The sequence below is a fragment of the Pelodiscus sinensis genome, chromosome W (assembly GCF_052426305.1).
Source record: "Pelodiscus sinensis isolate ZL-2025 chromosome W, ASM5242630v1, whole genome shotgun sequence".
NCBI lineage: Eukaryota > Metazoa > Chordata > Testudines > Trionychidae > Pelodiscus > Pelodiscus sinensis.
The window spans coordinates 7,521,607-7,544,734 of NC_143084.1; the positions used below are offsets into that span (position 1 = coordinate 7,521,607).

The window sequence follows — 23,128 nt, forward strand, 5'->3', positions numbered from 1 at the left end:
TGCGGTGGGCAGCCAACAGGCTGACAGACGCCCCAGAGTTTGCAGGGAGAGCTTATTATACCTCAGATTTAGACTGCTAGGATACATGATCCCTTCGCAGCGGGCAGCCTAGGGAAGGCTGAGAGATGCCCCACGGATCTGTCCTCTGGAAGCGACACGATCCAACTGCCCAGCTCTGCCTGTATCTGTCCCTTATGACCGGCTGGAGTTCTTTTAAATTGTGCTTTGTTCTGTTACAGCAACTGAAAGAGTCAGGTTAAAGCTTAAACAGTTTCAGGTTTATTAAGGAAGCTTATAAATCATATGGTTACAATGGCTATTGCTCTATTTCTTAACTGCTAGCAAATATAGATCTTAAAAATGGTTACAAAGGAAATAAAGATAGAAAATAGAAATAATGGTACCAAGTGACAGCTTAATCTTTAAAGAGCTCTAAGTCTATGTGTACACTTAAGACAAAGGACACATCCAGGTACAATTTTTACCCCCTTCTGTGCCTCTCGACTCCAGCGTATCAGGCCAGGGCCAGTCCCTCAATTCCTAGGAAAGACGAATACGAGGTGGGCATCCCTGTGGAACCTCGGGAGGCCAATCACCTAACCTGACCAGCAGATAGATGGTAGATTGACACTCAGAGTAAATGTGCTGCTGGACCCATCTTTATACCCATAGGGGCCCGTATCCTCTTTCTTATCTAAGATGCCAAATTGTGTTGGTCCGTCTTTGTGACACCAGTTCTTACAAGGGAGTTTCAACTTAATTTACACTTGCAAGAGAGAGAACTAAATTGTGAGTACTGGACATTTTTTTACCGTGCCCCAGATGGGACCCAAGTCCCTCAGCCTCTCCTCATAGGTCATATTCTCCAGCCCCCTAATCATTTTGGTTGCCCTCCGCTGGACCCTCTCCAATGCTTCCACATCCTTTTTGTAGTGGGGGGCCCAGAACTGGACACACTACTCCAGATGTGGCCTCACCAAAGCCGAATAAAGGGGAATAATCACTTCTCTGGATCTGCTGGCAATGCTCCTCTTAATGCAACCTAATATGCCATTCGCCTTCTTGGCTACAAGGGCACACTGTTGACTCATATCCAGCTTCTCATCCACTGTAACCCCCAGGTCCTTTTCTGCAGAACTACTACTTAACTGGTTGGTCCCCAGCTTGTAACTATGCTTGGGATTCTTCCGTCCCAAGTGCAGGACTTTACACTTGTCCTTGTTGAACCTCATCAGATTTCTTGTGGCCCACTCCTCCAATTTGTCTAAGTCACTCTGGACCCTATCTCTGCCCTTAAGCGTATCTACCTCTCCCCCTAGCTTATGTGTCATCCGCAAACTTGCTGAGGGTACAATCCCCTCATCCAGGTCATTAATAAAGATGTTGAACAAAACCAGTCCTAGAACCGAACCTTGGGGCACTCCGCTAGAAACCGACTGCCATCCTGACATCGAGCCGTTGATCACTACCCGCTGGGCCTGGCCTTCCAGCCAGCTTTCTATCCATCTTACCGTCCATTTATCCAATCTACATTCCCTTAACTTGCTGGCAAGAATATTGTGGGAGACCGTATCAAAAGCCTTGCTAAAGTCAAGGTATATCACATCCACTGACTTTCCCATGTCCACCGAACCACTTACCTCATCATAGCAGCTAATCAGATTGGTCAGGCACGACTTGCCCTTTGTGAATCCATGCTGACTATTCCTAATCACTTTCTTCTCTTCCAAGTGCCTCAAAATGGATTCCTTAAGGATCCCTTCCATGATTTTTCCAGGAGCCGAGGTAAGACTGACCGGCCTATAATTCCCTGGATCGGCCTTCTTCCCTTTTTTTGAAGATGAGCACTACATTTGCCTTTTTCCAATCATCCCGGATTTCTCCCGATCTCCACGACTTTCCAAAGATAATAGCCAAAGGCTCCTCAATGACATTTGCCAACTCCCTCAGTACCCTCAGTTGCATGAAGTCTGGACCCATGGATTTGTGTACGTTTAGCTTTTCTAAATAGTTCCTAACCTGTTCTTTACCCACCACGGGCTGTCCATCTTCATCCCATCTTGAGTCACTTAGCGCAGAAGTCCAGGAGCCGACCTTGTCCGTGAATACAGAGGCAAAGAAAGCATTGAGTACTTCAGCTTTCCCCACATCATCTGTCACTAGGTTACCTCTTTCGGTAACCGGGTTTGCCTCTTTAAAGGATTTGAAACCACAGACAGAGGAATACTTCTTTTTAGGGCCAAACAAAGATTTTTTATTTTTTTAATTTACTTTATAATTAATTTTCCATTTAAATCAATTCACTATTTTTGATTCTTTTAAGACAATATAATATACAAAGAAAAAGTAGAAAAACAGTACAGTTAAAAAAAAAAACAAGAAATAATAACTCCTCCTACAGATATACCCTCCTGATTTACCTTTAAACAATTTATGGAGTTAACAAATATATAATACTCACGTTAAGAAAGATAGAAGCATTGCTTAGATTCAGGAGATATTCTTTTCTTTATATTTTTCCTTTCTTTGGATTTTTCGTTGAACTTACGACCGGTGTTTGTTCCCCTTTCGGAGCTTATGTGCGGCAGCGAGATTCAGCGCCGGGGAGGGAGCCCTGGTTGATCAGACCTGGCTTTTTGGATTCGCAACCCGTCCGCTCGTGGTCTGTTTCAGCCCACCTTATATACCCTGTTTCGGTATTTTGGTACTCCTCCACTCGCCTGACAATTGCTGACGTTAGATTTTTGTTGTCTCAGTCTGCCCTTACAAAAACTTTCATCTGCTCCATTTGGGGTAATCAGCACTTTGTTGCATACTGCTGTCTGAGTTACTTACTTCCCTAAAAGCGGGGTTATTGTTGGTCATCCAATCAAATTTTGTTTTTATTTTTATCTCCTTGTGGGGGTTCCAGTCCCACCCCCTCTACTTGTGCTACCATCCCACGTTCCCGAGTGCTTAATTGCTCACAGTACACATGTCTATTTCGCCGGGATATGTGGGGTGGGGGGGTCTGGGCCCGCCCTCGCTCCCAGACCCCAGCCCAGGGCCCTAAGGACAGTATCGCAGGGATCTGTCCCACGGGGGGGGGTCCGCCCCCGAAACCCGCCGGTGCGCCGGCTCCTCGCCCTGCCCTGGGCTACTTCCACCCTACCTACGCCTCCCTATGCTTCCCGTGCCTCTCTCCCTACTCTCGCTCCCCTCCCTCCTGGTCTGCCCTGCTCCTCCGGTCTTGTCTCCTCCGTCCTCCGCTTGGCTCCGCCTCCCCCCCGACGTCACTGCCGGCCGCCATTTTCCTGCCGCCCTGCGTCTGATGTTGCCTAGCAACGTCTCCTACCCTGCCGTTCACCAGACGCGCGGCCGCGCTACACAGCCGGCACGCGCGTAGCTCTCGTCGGGCTGCCCCCAGCAGCGAGAGGGCAACCGCCGGGTCAGTGTGGGGTGGGCCCGTTTCGGGGGGGTAGGCGGGCCCCACCCCGTCACACTCCTGTATCTCACAATGCTGCCTTTCCTTTACACTTACAATTAAACTGGTGCTCATTTGACATATTCTGGGTAGGCCTCAACACATCCCTTTCACAACCTCCTTCATCCATTAGGGGCCGCACACCCTCTCTGATCACATTCTTCTTGTTAACATGCCTGTAGAAACCTTTCTTGTTATCCTTCACATCCTTAGCCAGTCGCAATTCCATTTGCGCTTTCGCCTTCCTGATAACCCCCAGGCATTCTCGAGCTATACATTTAAACCCCTCCCTGGTCATTTGTCCAAGTTTCCACTTTTCGTAAGCTTCCTTTTTGTGCTTAAGTTCACCAAGGATTTCCCCCGTAAGCCAATCCGGTCTCCTACCATGTTTGCCTCTCTTGTTACGCGTCGGGATGGTTTCTTTCTGTGCTTTCAATAAGGCTTCTTTAAAATACTGCCAGCTGTCCTGGACTCCTTTCCCCTTCATGTTAGCATCCCAGGGGATTCTGCCCATCAGATCTCTGAGGGAGCCAAAATCTGCTTTTTTGAAGTCCAAGGTGTGTATTTTACTACTCTCTTTTCTTCCTTTGGTCAGGATCCTGAAATCTACCATCTCATGATCACTGCTTCCCAGGTTGTCACCCACCTCCACTTCCCCTACTAGCTCCTCCCTGTTTGTGAGCAGAAGGTCAAGCTGCGCACGGCCCCTGGTCGGATCCTTCAGCACTTGTGTCAAGAAGTTATCCCCAACATTCTCCAAAAACTTCCTGGATTGCCTGTGTACTGCTGTATTGGTTTCCCAACAGATGTCAGGGTGATTCAAGTCCCCCATGAGAACCAGGGCCTGCGATCTGGAAGCTTCTCTCAGTTGTCCGAAGAAAGCCTCATCTACCTCATCCACCTAATTCGGTGTCCTGTAGCAGACACCAACCACAACATGACTGCTGTTGTTTGCTCCTTTAAACTTAACCCATAGACTCTCAACAGGTTTTTCTCCCTCTTTATACTGGAGTTCAGAGCAATCGTAGTGCTCTCTTACATATAGTGCAACTCCTCCTCCTTTTCTCCCCTGCCTGTTCTTCCTGAACAGTCTATACCCTTCCATGACAGCACTCCAGTCACGTGAGTCATCCCACCAAGTCTCTGTTATCCCCATTAAATCATATTTCTTGGACTGGGCCAGGGCCTCCAGTTCTTCCTGTTTGTTGCCCAGGCTTCTCGCATTAGTGTAACCAGTTGATAGCCCTATCTTCTCCATTCGAAACAGGAGTCCTCCTTTTTTGCCCCTTCCTCTCTGCATTTCTTCCCGGTATCCGACTTTCCCACTCCCCTCAGGGTTTTGGTCACCGTCCCCCGACGAACCTAGTTTAAAGCCCTCCTCACTAGGTTTGCAAGCCTGCCCGCGAAGATGTTCCTTCCTCTCTTCGTTAGGTGGATCCCATCTCTTCCTAACAATCCTTGTGCCCGGAATAGAGTCCCATGGTCGAAGAAACCAAAGCCCTCTCTGCGACACCATCTGCGCAACCACGCATTTACGTCCTCAATTCGACGATCCCTGCCCAGTCCTTTCCCTTCAACAGGGAGGATGGACGAGAACACCACTTGTGCTCCGAATTCTTGGATCCTTCTTCCCAGCACTACATAATCCGCAGTAACCAGCTCAAGGTCATTCTTGGCCGTATCATTAGTTCCCACGTGGAGAAGCAGGAAGGGGTAGCGATCTGAAGGTTTGATCAGCTTGGTAAGCCTCTCAGTCACATCCTGAATGTGAGCTCCCGGTAAGCAGCACACCTCTCGAGATTCCAGGTCCGGACGGCAGAGGGATGGCTCAGTCCCTCTTAGGAGGGAGTCCCCGACCACCACCACCCGTCGTTTTCTTTTGGGGGTGGTGGCCGTGGAACCCCCGTCCCTAGGACTGCGCATCCCATGCCTTCCAGTAGATGGTGTTCCCTTCTGGTTTCTTCCGTGTGAGGTCCCTTCCAAAGCTTTCAGCACTGCAGAGCCTGTGGAGAGAGCTTGAAAGCGATTACTTACCTCTATAGCATTGGGGGATTCCCATGTTGGCCTTTTTCCCCTTCTAGAAGTTACATGCTGCCAGTTCTCTTCCTTGTCCCGTACTGCTTTTCTTTCGACGGCGGTAAACCCCATTGCACGAGGAAGAACGCCTTTTTCGACGGAGATCCGTCGAAAATAGGTGAGTGTGGACGCGGGGAGGCCATTTTTTTGAAAATAATGGCCTCCAGGAAGAAGCCCTGGTAGACAATCTGGGGCATGCCTTGCATGTCTCTGGTTCCTGTCTGCAGCCATTTCTTAAAGGGACAGGCACCCTCACAGCCACTTGTGGCAGCAAAGCAGCCAGAGCACATGGCTGGTTAAGTGCAGCATGTCCCAGCCCCAAGACCCTCCTGGCCCTTCTAGAGACCCTTCTGGGGACCCAGCCAGGGGCTCCAAACGCCGGGCACCGTCATGGTCTGGGCCAGAGCTCAAGACCCTTCTCGAGCTCTGGGGAGAGGAGGAGGCCTTACAAGCCCTAAAAAGCAGGCGGCGAAATGCGGACATTTATGGCTGCATGGCAGAGGCCCTGGCCCAGAAGGGACACTACCCCCGCACCCAGGACCAGGTGCGCTCCAAAGTTAAGGAGCTGCGCCAAGGGTATGTGAAGGCCAGGGAGGAGAGCTCCCATTCTGGGGCAACTCCTGCCCCTATTATACTGAGCTGGACCAGATCCTGGATGGTGGTGAAGCACGCACACCACGGCGTCTCGTGCAGTCAGGCTTGGCGGACCCTGTGGTGGACGTGCCAGAGCAGGACCCAGAGCAGTCTGGAGACGGGGACATGGTGCCAGAGGAGGACAGTGAGGAGACGGCGACCCTCACCCTGGAGCCAGTCACACAGACCCCAGAGGCCTCCCAGGTGTCATCTGACGCCGGAGATGAAGCAGCAGGTGAGTGCAGTGAGGTTGTGTAACACCCGGGGGAGGGGGGCGGGTAGGTGGGTGCATAGTGAGTGATGCACAAGGGAAACCTGTAATGCTCAGGCTGATGCCCAGGTCACACACGGTGTTACCTTCAGACTGTCTGATTCCCCTGTCTCCAGGAGAGGGCATGCCCTTTTGGACAGCTGTTGCACACATGACTGATTGTGATAGAAATGTAGCTGTGTTACTCTGATCTGAGGAAGTGGGTCTGGGCCACGAAAGCTCATCCCCTAATAAACCATCCTGTTAGTATTTTAAGTGCTACAGAGTCCAGTTTTTTAGGACTGATTGTGTCTTCCTCTTTTCCTCCACAGCCGGACCAGCCGTGCAAGAGGGCCGCAGCACCCCAGCCCCACCTCCATCTCGGGGACATGGGAGCCGCAGACACAGGCGTGTGTATGTGGACATCCTGAGGCAGCATGTGGAGGCCGTGCAGGAGCTCAACACCATCCTGCGAGAGAGGGCGGAGGCAGAGGATCAGTGGCATGACCGGCTGATGGAGGAGCTGGTCCAGCAGCGCACGTCCCTGAGTGCCACTCTCAGGGAGGTCTGCGGCTTGCCTGCTCCTGTGCCTGGTCCTGCTCCTCCAGCACCCCATGACCCCGCCCCACCAAACCCCCCTTCCACAACAGCATCCCTTTCCCCCCTTGGACCTCCTTCTCCCCCAGCCCCCCCAGTTCCCCAGCCCCTCTCTCCCCCAGGCCTCCCAGTCCCAAGAGCACCTACCCGCTGTTATCCAGCCAACCGACAGGCGCACCACCCGATCCCGTGGCCATGGTGGACCCCGAACACGAGGCCCAAGCAGGAGACTGCGATCAGGCAAGCACTGTGCAACCTGATCCCCTTCCCCCCTCCAGGTTTCAAGCACCCCCATCACCCCAGTTAAATGACAAGGAATGTGTTAAACAAAATGTTTATTGTACATAGTTTGGCATGAGAGTATATTTTCTACATCAAAAATGAACAAAAGCTTTTTTATGTTTGCAACAGTTATACTATTTTTCAGTGAGTGATATTTAAAAAAATAAAACAGAACTTATTATTTTGAGACAAACCCTGGTGTTTATTATTTCTCCAAACAGAGTCAGGAGATGGGTTGTGGAGGGAAGCTTCTATTGGGCCAGGGCCCAGTCCCCAGGCAGAAGCCCCTCAGTAGAGTCAGTGGCCTCCAATTGAGAATTGCTCCCGTAGGGCCTCCCGAATGCAAACAGCAGACCGGTGAGCCTGGCGGATGGCAGCTGTCCGGGGCTGGGCAAAGTGCCTCTCCTGACCATCAGCACCTGGACCCCGCCCTGGTAGGAAGGCCTCCCCTTTCCTCTCCACCAGGTTATGGAGAACGCAACACGCGGCCACCACCTCAGGGATGTTGCTCTCCCCCATGTCTAGCTGTGTGAGCAAGCACCGGAATCTGCCTTTTAAACGTCCGAACGCACATTCCACCTGGTTGCGAGCCCGGTTAAGGTGAGCATTAAACTGCTCCTTGCTCGCATCCAGGTGGCCGGTGTAGGGCTTCATCAGCCACGGCATCAGGGGGTAGGCGGCATCAGCCACTATGCACACCGGCATGTGCACATCCCCAACCGCAAAGTCGTGATGCGGGAAAAATGTTCCTGCCTGAAGCCTCCGGTAGAGGTACAAGTTCCTGAAGATGCGGGCATCACATGCCCACCCTGACCACCCAACACAAATGTCAGAAAACTGGCCACGATGGTCGACCAGGGCCTGGAGGACCATAGAAAAGTAGCCCTTTCTGTTAATGAATTGGGCTGCTCGATGGGGCAGTGCACGGATTGGAATGTGTGTCCCATCGAGCGCTCCTCCACAATTCGGGAAGCCAAGGGCAGCAAAGCTGGACATGACGCTGTCCAGATCTGCTAGACAGACAAGCCTGTTGAGCAGCTCCGAATTGATGGCCCTCACCACCTGCAGAAAGAGACAGACAACAAAATGTTAGAAGGGGTGCCTTATCTCTTAGGAGGAGAACCCACCACCCACCTTCCCTCTCAAACACCCCGGGAATCCCCTCCTCAGAACTCCCCCCCCAACAATTCAGGGTGAGTGGAGGAGCTCCCTCCCACTCACACTCCACTTTGCCCTTCCAGACAGTCTCCCTTCCCCCCACCCCAAACTGTGACTGTCCCCAGACAATGACTTACCTCCATCAGGATGTATCCAACAGTAGACCTGCCCGCTCCAAATTGGTGTCCCACGGAGCGGTAGCTGTCGGGGGTTGCCAGCTTCCAGAGGGCAATGGCGACCCTCTTTTCCAGGGGGATAGCGGGCCGCAGGTGGGTGTCTTGCCGTTGCAGAGCAGGGGCGAGCCAGGTACACAGCTCCTGGAAAGTGGTCTTTCGCATCCAGAAGTTCCGTAGCCAGTCTTGGTCATCCCAGAGCTGCATAACGAGCCGGTCCCACCAGTCAGAACTGGTGTCAAGCCTCCAAACACGCCTGTCCACAAAGAAGTTTGGAGGCAAGGGCAGTGCGGCTGCATGACAGACGATCCCTTCGTACCTCTGGTCTGGGTCCAGATGGGGAAATAGCCTCATGACTGTGTCATGCAGATGCAGCAACACTTGCAGTATGATGGCGTGGGGCCATTGCCTGCCCAGGGGCAGCTCTGGCTCCATGCCGAAAAAATGGGTGTAAAACAGAAAAACCTCCAAACAAAAAACCTGCTGGGGTGTCCCAGGAAGCTGAGCACTCCAAACCAGCACTGCAATGCCTTGCTTACCTCCTAGAGGGACAGCAAAGGCAGCTGCAGGAGCAGAGCAACGGGTGTTCAGGGGCATCCCTTTAACCACTCTGCTCTGCAAAGGGCAGGCAGCAGCACCCGGAAGGAAATGCTGCCCCCATGCCCTGGCAGAAGCGGTTCTGGGTGGCTTTTAATTTCGAAAGAGCGTCCAGCAGTCAGGACGCTCTTTTTCGAAAAAGCGGATCGATTTTCCGATCCATGTATTGTTGTCTAGACGCGCTTTTGCAAAAGAGGCTTGCAGTCTAGACATAGCCCCAGAGAGAAAGAAAAGGAGAAAAGGAAAAAACCCAAATTCCTTTGTCCCAGTTTGAAAGTCCTACCTACATTCCTACTGGTCACTCCACCTGGCTAGGTGTAGTTAACTCCTTAATCTCCAGGCTGCTGGCTAACCCTCATAATCATGACAGCCTCCCCCCCCCCCCTCCTGGGAGTCGGTGAAGGGGGCAGCCATGCAGGATGCTCCTTTTGTCCCCTCTTCTGTGTCCTCTGCCTGTATGGAGGGAACTACTGACCCTGCCACCGATGAGGGTGACCACGTGGTGGTGGGCGGCAGACTCGTCTTCCTCTCACAGGAAGTTGAGGCCCTAGGCTTGACCCTGGCAGCCTCAGTCGGGGAGCGTCTCAGCCTGGAGGGATGACAGCTGCCTTCTCCCTGTTCCCCTTCCACCCCTTCCTCTTACTCCTTTTCCTGAGCCCCCTTCTCTCCCCTTACCCTATTTGCTGCCACCCCCAGGGTTGCTGCATTTACCTCAGACGGCCCTGGGAGGTGGTTTTCGTTTCTCCTGCTCCCGAGGGCCCTGGCACCCCTATGATTCTGTTTGTTTGTCTCCTTCTACAGGTGGTGCGGGCCATCAATACCATCCTGCTGTGCAGGGTCATCCACCTCAGTGATCTGGACACCATTGTCGCCAGCTTTGCTGACATGGGCTTCCCAACCTGCGCAGGGTGCGAGGTTGGGGATGCTATTGATGGCATCCTCATCTGGGCCCCCAACCACAGGGCATTTGTGTATATTAACCGGAAGGGATACGTCTGGTTCTGAAGGCTGTCATGGACTACTGAAGCCAGTTCACAGATATATACGTCGGGTGGTCGAGGAAAGGTGCACCGCTGCCCACGCCAGGCCAGCCACAACTCCTGGAAGGACGCTTGAGCATATTCAAGAAGCTGCACGCCAGATCTCCTTTCCCCAACTGCACCATCAGGACTGGGGACTTGGACATGCCCATGTGCATGGTGGGGGATGTGGCCTACCCTCTCTTGCCCTGGCTCATTGTCACGTTAGTAGGCTGTGTCTAGACTGCATCCCTTTTCCGTAAAAGGGATGCAAATTAGACACATCGCAATTGCAAATGAAGCGGGGATTTAAATCCCCCCCGCTTCATTTGCATAAACATGGCTGCCGCTTTTTTCCGGCTTGAGGCTTTGCTGGAAAAAAGCACCAGTCTAGAGGGGGATCTTTCGGAAAAGGCTTTATTTTCCAAAAGATCCCTTATTCCTCTTAAAAAAAGGAATAAGGGATCTTTTGGAAAAGGCTTTATTTTCCGAAAGATCCCCATCTAGACTGGCGCTTTTTTCCGGCAAAGCTCGCAGCTGGAAAAAAGCGGCAGCCATGTTTATGCAAATGAAGCGGGGGGGATTTAAATCCCCGCTTCATTTGGAATTGCGATGTGTCTAATTTGCATCCCTTTTACGGAAAAGGGATACAGTCTAGACACAGCCTTGGATTGTGAGGGGAGCAGCCAGGTCACTGCTGCACCCATGGAGGGGTGTTCGCCCCAAAAGTGGTACAAAGGGGGCCATGTGAGGGGTCAAACAAAAGCTTACTTTCTTCTGATTCTGTATCTGCTCTTCATATATCTGTATAATGTCTGTGTGTGGAGTTAGGAATCTGCACTCTGTATGGAGACTGGAAGTCTTTCTGAATGTGCTTGAGTAATGGGCTAGGAATGTTTGCCTATGGACATGCTAATGAGCGACGCTCCAGGGGACAATGGGCCTCTGAAGGCCAAAGACACACCTGGCCACTGGCCATGTGACTCTACCCAGCCTGGGAGAAACCAGGAAGGAGGTATAAATATGCCATGTGGTGAACTCCATGTGGTCTTCAGATCTGCTTCTTACCCCAGATGCGGCCTCGCAGGGAATCACGAGCCGGGAAGAACTGTGGACCCATCCTGCTATAGGATGTGCAACAAGGACTTTTAAGCCAGCAGCTATAACATCTCTGCTAGAGCCTGCATCGAGAACTGGGAGATTCGATGCATGTAATGTATGATTCTTTAACAACCTTACTCTCATGCTTTTCTTTCTTGTAGTAATAAACCTTTAGGCTACGTCTAGACTGGCATGAATTTCCAAAAATGCTTTTAACGGAAAACTTTTCCGTTAAAAGCATTTTCGGAAAAGTACGTCTAGATTGGAAGGATGCTTTTCCGCAAAAGCACTTTTTGCGGAAAAGCGTCCGTGGCCAATCTAGACGTGCTTTTCCGCAAAAAAGCCCCGATTGCCATTTTCGCGATCAGGGCTTTTTTGCGGAAAACAGTACTGTGCTGTCTACACTGGCCCTTTTAGGCAAAAGTCTTTCGGAAAAAGACTTTTGCCCAAACGGGAGCAGCATAGTTTTTCCGGAAAATCACTGACGATCTTACATGAGATCGTCAGTGCTTTTCCAGAAATTCAAACAGCCAGTGTAAACAGCTGGCAAGTTTTTCCGCAAAATCACATGATTTTGTGGAAAAACTTGCCAGTCTAGACACAGCCCTAGATTGTAGATTCTAAAGGATTGGCTCAGCGTGATTTGTGGGTAATATCCGGAGGGTAAATTGACCAGGGATCTGTGGCTGGTTTCTTGGAACTGGACAGAACTTGTTCGGGGTAGGTGGGATTGGGTGCTAGGACCCCCCCACCTGTGTATGAGGCCCCGGGCCATCTGGGGCACAGATATTGCTGGGGTGTCGGAGGGGTTTTGCTCGTGAGGCTTCAGGCAGGCAGCTTGTGGGACTGGTTTGTGGGACTGGTTTGTGGCCTGTTTGGAAAGGTCACTAGTCTGGGGGTTGTAAGGAGCCCCGAATTTGAGCAATTCGCCCTGAGTGGATGCCCTCAGCTGTGCCCAGACCCGGCCCGGTCCATCACACTCATGAAGCCCTACACCAGCCACCCTGACCATTCCAAGGAACGGTTCAGCAGGGTCCGCATGGTTGGGGAGGGCGCCTTTGGGTATCTGAAGGCGTGGTTTCGATGTCTCCTCACCCAGCTGGAAGTCTGGGAGTAGAACATCCCACACGTGGTGGCCACATGTTGTCCGTCACAATATTTCTGAGAGGAAGGTGGAGGCGTTCCTGCCAGGGTGGGGGGGGGGCAGAGACTGACTGGATCAGCATGGTCTTCAAGCAGCCGCACATGGCTGCCATCCAGTAGGGCCATCAAGGGGCCGTGCGCATCGGGGAGGCCCTGAGGGAGCATTTCTCACAAGGACCCCAGTGACACTCTCCCCAGGGCCTCCCCACTAGGGGCCTGTGCATCGCCTCTCACTGCCTTTCCTCCCACACCCCTCTCTTCCCCCCCGCCCCCACAGAGACAATAAAACAAACAGTTTGTTTTGGAAAAATAAACTCTGCTTTTCTTATTGGGGGTAGAAGTAACTGGGGAGACACTGGGGAAAGAATCTGGGAGGGGGGAGGAGAGAGGGGGCGGGGGAGAAGCGGGGATGAGAACCTTGGATGGGGGAGGGAGGGAACTGGAAGGGGGAGGAGGGGGTGAAGAGAGACTCAGGGCTGGGGCTGGGAGTGGTACCTGGCTCTGGTGATCCCACAGTGGCCACGGGGGGTGGGGTTGGGGGAGAAGAGGGAGGAGCAGGAGCAGCTGCAGGAGTAGGTGCAGGCAGCATGCTGGCAACCAGGGATTGAACTGCCACACACGGTGCAGCCCTGATCCAGCATCTCCTGCATCTCCTGCCAGGTGTCAACTGCCTCCCTCTCTCAGCTGGTCCGGTTGTGGAGGACAGAGAGATGGTCAGTCATCCCAGGAGACACTGTGCCTGAAACCTAGCCCTCATCTCTGAGCTGAGAGTGACAGTTCTCAGCTCAGATGAAGTAAACGTGCTTGGAGCAAGGCCATGTGCGCTCTAGCCAGTGGGCCCTTTCCTTCAGGGGCTCAGATGTCCCTGGGGGTGGGAGCCTTACTACCCCCATGTCCTGGGGAACAAGCAGGAATGTGAAGGTGCTGGCCAGACCGGGATCCTGTGGGTGGGAGGATGGGGCCATGGGGCAGCTGGGCTTCCCTCCATGCCATGATGTGGTTCAGGCCCTCAAAATAGGGGCAGGTGTGGGGTTCTGTCCTGAAGTGGGAGCTGTGCTCTTGGGCCCTGGCATATGCCTGGAAGAGCTCTTTCACTTTCACCTGCTCCTGAGTGTGGCTGTGCCCCTTGGTGGCCAGGCTCTCAGCCATGCGGCCATAGACATTGGCATTCCTGCGCCTGGAGTTTGGTCTTGTTGCCCCAAACCTCAATAAGGACCAGGATCTCCACACCACACCAGAAAGGCGTGTGTCTCTTTTGGCCCCGGGCAGGCTCCTGGGAGGTGTCTGACTGCTCCATGGGAGCAGTGGAGGGCTGGTGGGAGCAACAGTCGCTCATTGTGGCCAAAATGTGTAGCTGTGGCAGCTGCTGGGTGGCTCAGGGCTGTCAGGGCCTGCTTTGTGCCACAAGCCCTTTTCCCTGAGGCTGCAGCTTTAAGGGCTCCAGGGGAAGGGGGGGGACTATAGAGTTTGGTTGAGTGTAGACAGAGTGGTCAGCAGGGCACCGTGAGAAGGGCTGGAGGCCCCTTATTTCAAAATAACTGCAACCGCCCTGTCTACACAGCCCCTATTTCAAAATAGCTATTTCGGAAGAGGCGTTATTCCTCATGGAATGAGGTTTACAAATGCCGAAATAAGCCGCCTGTTATTTTGAAATAACGGAATTGCTGTTTAGATGCTTGCATAGTTATTTTGGAATAACGGCCGTTATTTCAAAATAACATTGCTGTGTCGACGCTCCCTGAGACACCATTTCTTGCCATTGCTGGGGGGGGGGGGGGGTTGGGGGGTTGGGGAAGTGTTCAAAGCAGGCAAACTAGTTCAGAATTTGAATGCTCTGCCAGCTCACAGAAGTGAACATATTTTCCGTCCATGCAAAGGTAAAGGTAAAGGAAGTACCATTTGTAGTAAGATGAGGGCCTGAAACAAAAGTCCATGTAGCCCAGGCCTGGTTTGAAGCCTGAGGCCTAGCTAACAATGGACAACACTTGGCTAATATAAAGCAAAGCTAAACTGTGAGCAAGAGGCAGGCCCCTGCTCACAGAACTTGGCACAAAAAGGGCTGAGAGTGTAAAACACTAATTAGTAATAGGCCCAGGTGGTATTAGGTACTGACTGTAGAACAGTACTGGGCATAAATTGAAAGCACATTCCAAAAGGGTGGTACCACCAGCTCATTAAAAAAGACCTTGGTAACCACTCCTCACAGATACAGACCCAGGTTCAGGATAGGGTCTAAACTGCCAGCATGATGGATAGATATGATTTAATCAAACCACGGGGTGCAGGGTGATGAGTGGTATCTAAGTAGTGTCACAGGGTAGTAACCTGATGATGTCAGAGGGTAGCAACCTGCCACATCAGCAGTGATGTGAAAGTTGTTTGTACCTGTATATAAAGTGGTGTCTTGGGTGGTGTAGGGTAAACTGAGGCAGTCCATGGTATTTCGCTAAGAACCCCTATTCAATCCTAAAATTTGAGACAGGCCTGTAACTTACCAGCAGGGACAGTTAGCCTGAGTAGAGGGACCTTAGGAAGGCAGTTGCCCTGGCAACCACATTCCAAGGGGCCGTACCAGCTGATATCAAAACAACCTTGCTAATGTGTTTTGCTTTAATCCTAGATAATGGGCCCATAAACTCATGGATCACATCAGCACGAGGCGCCAGTAACCCCTTCACAGATGCATCATAATTTAACTAGACAAAAGTTGCCATTTAATTGTCTGTTTGTTGATGCTGGCTTATTTAGCTTGTTAAGGAAACTACTTGCATTAGCAATAAGGAGTTTGTTTGATGATGGGCGGAGATGCTATGTAATCTTTCTTAGGTTATTGGCTTACGTGCTCATTTCGTCTTGCTGCTAGAACCTATTGGATTGCTTCCCCTCTGTCCATTAGCTCTCTATATAATCTATTGTAATATTTTGTTTAACCAGTGTTAGCCAGCTTAACCCCTGGTAGCACTCCACCAGCTCTGTGTGTAATAAATCTCTTGACTGTTTTCACCGCATCCAGAGTGTCCAGACTTATTTCCAACAGTTTGGGGGCTCGTCCGGGATTCAGGCTTGTGAGCTGATCGGGGGCCAAAGACTGACATCCAAAGAGAGGTGAGTATGTTTATTTTACCACCTCATTAGGCTAGGGATGCAAGTCTCTCGTTCCCTTTGGACACATCCTGGTTCCGTTCCCATTTGAGGCACGAGACGCCTGGACATGTGTGAGCCAAGCATAAGAGGCGGGGTGGGGGGGAACCGTGTGGGGATAAGCACAAGAGGGCAGTATACTCTTTGAGCTAAGGGGCCTGTTACGGAGGGACTGGATAAACCACCTGGGTATGTCTACACTAGCTCGTTAGTTCAAGCTAGGTAGGGTAATTAGGGCAACCGGAGTTGCAAATGAAGCCCGGGATTTAAATATCCCGGGCTTCATTTGCATGTTCCCGGGCGCCGCCATTTTTAAATCCCCTTTAGTCCGAACTCTGTGCCCACGGCTACACGCGGCATGGGGTAGGTAGTTCAAATTAAAGATCCTAATTCGAACTACTGTTACTCCTCGTGGAATGGTGAGTAACGGTAGTTCGAATTAGGATCTTTAATTCGAACTACCTACTCCATGCCGCGTGTAGCCGTGGGCACAGAGTTCAGACTAAGGGGGATTTAAAAATGGCGGCGCCTGGGAACATGCAAATGAAGCCCGGGATATTTAAATCCTGGGCTTCATTTGCAACTCCGGTTGCCCTAATTACCCTACATAGTTAGAACTAATGAGCTAGTGTAGACGTACTCCCAGGGAGTCGTTGAGCCATACGTTAAGGTCAGAATTAACTGGGTACGCAAGGCGGCAGGCAGTACGAACTGGTGGTCCACTTCCTCATTGCATGTAACACTGCAAGACCTGACGGAAGCCCCCCGACAGGCACGTGACATATACACCCTCGAATAGTGCAAGTTCCCATCCCAGCCAGCAGTGGGAGGGTGCTGGACAGCACGAGAACCGTGGTGGTATAAACTGTATACAGAAGTGTGGGCGTGCCCTTTGGGACATGAGACAGCAAAACTATGCAGAGAAAGGGAGGGAGAGATTCCCAAGATTCCCGGTGAGCGAGGTGTCAGTGGCCGTGACATCCAAGGGAGGAAAGCTGCGTGCAACCTCCGTATAACCCCAACGCTTGATCCGGGGGGCCTGTGCCCACGTAATCAAGGTTGGGAAAGAAAAGAAAAGAAAAAGAAAAAGGAAAAGGAAAAGAAAAAAGGGGGAGACGTACATCCCCGGGAAGGAAAAAACAAACAAACAAATAAGAAAGGAAGGGAGGATTGAGGGCTAAGCCAGACAGAAGCCATAACATCGCAGGGAGAAGGGGGAGCTAGCCCATGGGAACATCTAGACTACAAACATGCACCAGAGAAGAATTTGATCAAGTGGTGGACTGAAAAGGAAAGTGGAAAAACCGAGAAGGCAGTAATAACATTGTTAAAAATCTTTGCATTAAAGGAGAAAGAAATTAAAGCCCTGAGGGATGAGATTGAAGCTCAAAAGAGCAAAAATCCGCCCCGCAGTGAGGAATGTAAACTACACGCAGCAGCACCTCTGTGCCAAGAGAACGCATTAGAAGTGAGAGTAAAGGCTCTCTCAGCTGGTGCGTTTATGCTAATTGCGCCGCCTCTCCCAAACTTAGGGGAGGATTTAGCTCCACAATGCAACTCCCTCTACCCCTCTCTATATCCAGCCCCATATGGGCCATCATGCATCATTGAGGATAGAGAGAAGGCACAGAAGATAACTGAAAGGGACTGGCTTTCCCCTTTGGAAATACAGGCTCTAGTAACAGATTTGCCCGATCCAAACTGAGATAACAAAAACACTGAGTTTTGGGGTAAGCTTAACAGCTTAGGGGAAGTGTTCCTCCAAATTCTGAAGGAAGGAATGTCTGCCGACCATCAAGCCATATTGGCCCTAGGCATTTCGGTCAGAAACACATACGCAGACATAATGAAGTGGGCTACCGATTCAGAGAACAGGAAGGAAAAGAAAGTAGCTTCAATCAATACTATAGAGGAAGAGGCCACAATCCATATAATCAAGGCCACTCTCTGCTACACCTGCGGGAAGTCAGAGCACAGAACACGGGACTGCGGGCACAAAAAGAAACCCAAACTCTGTAACAACTGTAAGAAGACCGGCCACACTAGGAAAGAATGCTTCCACCCTGGAGGGGGTAAGGAAGTTCAATGGCCGAGCAAAAAGAACAAACCTAGCATGCAGGACACACACAACAGCACGCAGGAGCAGGAGAAAGCTGCCAAGCAACTCCAGGAGATTCTTGAGCTCCTGGCTAGCAAATAGGTAACAGCAGCCTCTGTAGCTGGAACCACAGGCAACCCAAGGATGTTTCTTAACGTAGGAGTGGGAGGCCAGCTGGGCAAAATATTAATGGACCCCGGAGCCTCAGTATTGATAAACAGCCAAAACCTTTCCCTCACACGCCATTATATTTGGCTCGAGGGTGTGGGAGGAGGTGAATTAAAAGCCACCCTAAGCCAACTGGTGGCAATTGAATTTGAAGATGTAATCACTGTTGGCCCCTAACAAGGAGACACAATTTGCAGCATAGATCTCCTTACAGAGCTTGGGGGAGTAATTAATCCCAGAGCCAGCAGCACAGAATGGACTTCGGAAAAAGCCCTTGCAGACCTTGAAGTAAATTGGCAACGTTTACAATCCCTTAATCTCACTTAAAAGATACTGCTGCAGCCTGTCTGTTATGGAAAACCCTGTACTGAGGAGTTTAAAAAAATCATATATATAGTAGCCCAATGTCTGTGACTCTGTAATGCTGTAGCGTTACGTGTTGCCTCTGGGGGGTGCTGTTGCCTCCTGCCATGGCGCTTGGCTGACTTCTGCGCCGCTCAGCCGTAAGCGGTGCAAGCGGCTGTTTGGACCCCACGGTCCCCATGCAGCACCCCCGTGGCAGGAGATGGAGGAGAGCTGGGGGGGGGGGAGGCAGTAGGAGAAGGGGGGAGAGAGAGACGGAGCGAGAGACCGGAGGCTCAGGAGAGAAGACCGACGTGGAGGAGAGACCTGAAAATCCCGTCTTATGACGGGCTAATAGGCTAGTATATATATATATATATTAGCCGATTGTAAAACAAACAGTCGGATTTACCCAAGTAAAGGAATCAGAAGGTATGATGGCTAATTAAGAAGCCCAGCCTTCTTGCTAAATTAGTAATGGACAAAACCTGTGTCATTGGAAAGAAGCCATTTAGCAGGATCAGGTACAGGCCATAAAAAGGAAAAAGCATATGAAAGGGGGCAAGAGGTTTGGGGCCCTCTGTGGGCAAAGTAGAAGGAATAAGGAAAAGCAGTAATACAGGCATTGGAAAGTTAAATTACTAGGAATGAGGAAAGTTTTCATTTTGAGGAACAAAGCAAGTGATTAAGGGTATGAGAAGGTGTGACGGGGCAGACGGCTTGGCTGTGCTGCCCCGCACTAAGACGGACCCCGGGCGAGGGGCGGAGCAGACAGGGGGGATGCTGGGGCGCAGCAGGTTGGCAGCAGCGAAATACGGGGCCGCGCTGGCCACGTTAGAGGCGGCTGCAGCCACGGACCGGCGGTCCAGGCCGACGCGCCCTGATGACATCACCAGCGACGTCATCCGGGGTTTCCCGAAGGACGGGGTGACGTGCGCGGGGGCGGGGCCGGCCAGAGACGCCGAGCCACGGCCCTTTCAAAAGGGCCGGGAACAGGAGGACAGGGGAAAAACGGCTGGGAGCGAGAGTGTCCTCCCAACCTTCCCCTGCGAAGGGTGACCAGCGGAGGGCAAGAGCGGCCTTCCAACCCCTTAAGGAGGCGGCCAGCAGTAAGCTTATCCCCGTGCTGGGGAACAGGACTCTGACTGGGAAGAAGTGGCCCAGGGCAGGGCTGTGATCCCCGTGAGTGGAGGGTTTAGGGGTCTCAGCCCCCTCCACTGGCAAGGGACAAGTGTCCCAGCCTTAGGGCCCTGGGTTGGGGCTCGGAGAGAGGGAGGGCCCGAGCCCCCTTCCTGGTCACCTAGCAAATAAAGCACATCGATATATATAGCGAAATTGGAAACTCTCTTCGGGGAGGACCGTAGACATGGGACGACTCCCCACCCGGACTCGGGGTGGGTTTAGGTGAACGGGTTACACGTGACGGAGAATGTGGGTATGACCCTGGCCCCGTTTTGGGGACCGGACAGGGAAGAAAAGGGGGCGGGCACAGTAAGGCCCTCCCGGAATAATCAGTTGCTGATTCCCTAAGCAGCGCAAAATGGAGATGAACAAAATACTCGAATGGCTGGTGGAGAACCAGAAGCAATTACAGCAGCAGCAGACCCAGGCATTGCAACAAATCCTGGCCAAGTTTCAGGAGCAACAGGGACAGATGGTCAAGGAGCTGCGGGAGGTGCCGTCTGGGGCAATCGCCACGGGAAGTGGGCCTTCCTTAATGGGGAACGACAAAGGTACGGTGGGCATGCAATTGCCGATACGGCTGACCAAACTCGGACCCGAAGATGACCCCGAAGCCTTTCTTGTCACATTCGAGAGGGTGGCCACGGTCACGAAATGGCCACAAGATCACTGGGCGACCCTCCTGGCCCCGTACCTGTCGGGTCCTGCGCAGCTGGCGTACCGGGGGATGTCGGTGCGGGACACCCTATGTTATTATAAAGTAAAAGAGGCGATCCTGGATCAGCTCGGGGTCTCTCCCGAGACCCACCGCCAGAGGTTCCGGGGAGTCCGATACGGCCCAGGACAACGCCCCAGGGCGGTGGCCCAACGAGTCAAAGAAGCCGGGATGCGATGGCTCGAGCCGGAAAACAAGTCCGGGGTGCAGGTGGCCGAGACCATAATCCTAGAGCAATATATTAAGATCCTGCCCTCCGAGGGGCAGCAGTGGGTGCAGCGACACCTCCCCGAGACACTCGAGGAAGCCGTGACCCTGATGGAGCACTTTCTCGCCGCCGAAGGAGTAGAAACGCCCAAGCCCAGAAGCACGCCCAAGGACTCCCACGCTGGGGGTCCCCTCCCTCCGAGGATCGGGATAAAGTCCCAGGTGGGGTACGGGTATAAGGCCTCATTAGGCCTGGCACCGGAAAAGAGGCTAGCACCCCGATGGAGCCACCCGGAGGGCCCGACACCCGGCGCAGAGGGACCAAATCAAGGACCCGAGCGGAACCTGAAGCCCGAGAAGGACATTTCAAGAAGGATTTCCCCCTCATGGACTGCACATTCAGCCAAGGGCCGACTAGGAAGGTAAAGGGGGGAAAATGGGACCACACGCAATTGACACATAGGATACAAATTAATGGCCGGTGGGTGGAAGCAGTGTTAGACTCGGGGTGTGGCCAAACGATTGTAAGGGCCAACATTCTTAGTCCCAGGAGGCCCCGAGGTCCGAGGGCATACATGCGGTGTGTGCACGGCGATATCCATCCCTACCCGACGACTAAAGTAGAGTTTTATGATGGGCGGGTAAGGGGTAACTGCGAAGTGGTGGTAGCCTCCAGACTGGCATACCCGGCGCTATTAGGACGGGACTGGTCGGGGCTGGGGCATTTGTTAAGTGACTGGGGACGAGCTCGGTCGGATCCAGAGAAAGAGAGGCGAGGCGGACACCCCCTCGCGGCACATGGGGAGGAGGTAGAAGACCCGGCAACCCCAGCCGAACCCCGGCCAGAAGCCCGACTGACCGGCTCACGCCTAGAACTGGATGAGGGAGACTTCGCTACTCTGCAAAGGGAGGACCCGACACTTCGAAATGCCTGGACACAGGTAGGAAACCCAGAGGAGGACGGGGGATGCGGAATCCAGGGACCCCGATTTGAAGTCCGGCGGGATCGTCTATTTCGTGTCACACCCGGGGGGCCGGGAGGGGAAGAGAGACACCAGTTGCTGGTACCCCGACCCTACCGGTGGAAGGTAATGGAGTTGGCTCACGACCACGCCTGGGCTGGCCATTTAGGAGCCGAGAAAATGCAACAACGGGTCTTGCAACGGTTTTACTGGCCCGGGGTATACCAGGACATGAAAGACTTCTGCGCCTCCTGCCCACAGTGTCAGCGGACATCCACCAAAAGAGTACCTCCCGCACCCCTCATTCCCCTCCCGATCGTGGGGACTCCGTTTGAACGCATTGCGTTGGACTTAGTGGGGCCTCTGGAGAAATCGGGTAGGGGACATGTGTATATCCTGGTCATCATAGACTATGCGACACGATACCCCGAGGCCATCCTCCTGAGGAAGGCTACCGCGACAGTGATAGTGGAGGAACTAGTGAAACTATTCTCTCGAGTGGGGTTGCCCAGGGAGGAGTTGACAGACCAGGGGACTAATTTAACATCTAAAGTGATGACTGAGTTATGCAAGATCTTACAGGTGCGGAGACTCAGGACATCTGTCTACCACCCTCAAACGGACAGACTCGTGGAACGTTTTAATCGGACCTTGAAGGGGATGTTATGCAAGTTTGTCATGGACGATCCGTGGGACTGGGATAAGTTACTACCCGCCTTGATGTTCACCATCCGGGAGGTACCCCAGGCGTCTCTCGGCTTTTCTCCGTTTGAACTGCTGTATGGGAGACGACCCAGGGGAATCCTAGACCTGGTAAAGGAGGGTTGGGAAGAGCAGGTGACCCCGGCCCTTGGAGTGGCGCAGTATGTAGAGAAGCTGCGGAGAAACCTCCGGTGCCTATCAGAGTGGGCCCGTGAAAACTTCCAGAAGGCCCAAGAGGGGCAACGGACCCATTACGACCAAAAGGCCAAGGTAAGAACATTCGCACCAGGCGACCCAGTCCTACTGTTGCTCCCGACGGGAGAGTCGAAGTTATTGGCCCGATGGCAAGGACCCTTCAGGGTAGTAAGACAGGTCGGACCGGTGGATTATGAAATACTATTGAATAGCAACCATAGAGAGACCCAAATTTATCATATAAACCTACTAAAAAGATGGAAACCTAGGGAGGCCCTCCTGATTGACCCATGACCAACTGATATCGAGTTCGGGCCCTGGGGAGACCCCGAGGTAGCGGTAGACCAAGCCCAGGTCGGGGAAGAACTCTCTACGATCCAGCAAGGACAGGTGAGGCAGGTCCTACAGCGGTTTCGGGAGGTTTTGACCAGTCGACCTGGACAAACACAAGAGGTCTGCCATGATATAGTAACGGAACCGGGTAAGATAGTGCGTGACCACCTGTGGCCGTTGCCCCGTAAACTATGGGACACGGTGAGGAGGGAACTCCAGGCGATGTTGGAATGGGGCGTAATCCGAGAATCCCGCAGTGAATGGCGGAGCCCGATAGTGTTAGTGCCGAAACCCGATGGGTCCACAAGATTCTGTATAGACTTCCGTAAAGTGAACGCTATATCCCGGTTTGATGCATACCCGATGCCCCGCATTGACGAACTGTTGAACCGGTTGGGGAGGGCTCGATATCTATCGACCATAGACCTTACTAAGGGGTACTGGCAAATTCCCCTATCCGCGGAAGCCCAGGCCAAAACAGCATTCGCCACCCCATTTGGGTTATACCAGTTCGTAAACATGCCCTTCGGCCTACATGGGGCGGCAGCCACTTTCCAGAGGCTGATGGATCATATATTGCAAGACCATCAG

General features: G+C 52.5%; 1 protein-coding gene across 1 annotated transcript; it reads left to right on the forward strand.

Moving 5' to 3' along the window:
* The first annotated feature begins 5,928 nt into the window (after positions 1-5,928).
* Positions 5,929-8,968, forward strand: LOC149520840 (uncharacterized). The gene is made up of 2 exons (XM_089775107.1): positions 5,929-6,407; positions 6,755-8,968. Exons 1-2 carry the CDS (start codon positions 6,299-6,301, stop codon positions 7,324-7,326), a joined length of 681 nt encoding a protein of 226 aa, XP_089631233.1. The 5' UTR covers positions 5,929-6,298; the 3' UTR covers positions 7,327-8,968.
* The last annotated feature ends 14,160 nt before the right edge of the window (positions 8,969-23,128 follow it).

What these genes read in the sequence shown, in the direction of transcription:
- LOC149520840 (XM_089775107.1), top strand. Translation starts at nt 6,299, where the DNA reads ATGGTGCCAGAGGAGGACAGTGAGGAGACGGCGACCCTCACCCTGGAG. An exon ending in CGCCGGAGATGAAGCAGCAG is followed by an intron (nt 6,408 to 6,754) that starts GTGAGTGCAGTG and finishes TTTCCTCCACAG; the next exon opens with CCGGACCAGCCGTGCAAGAG.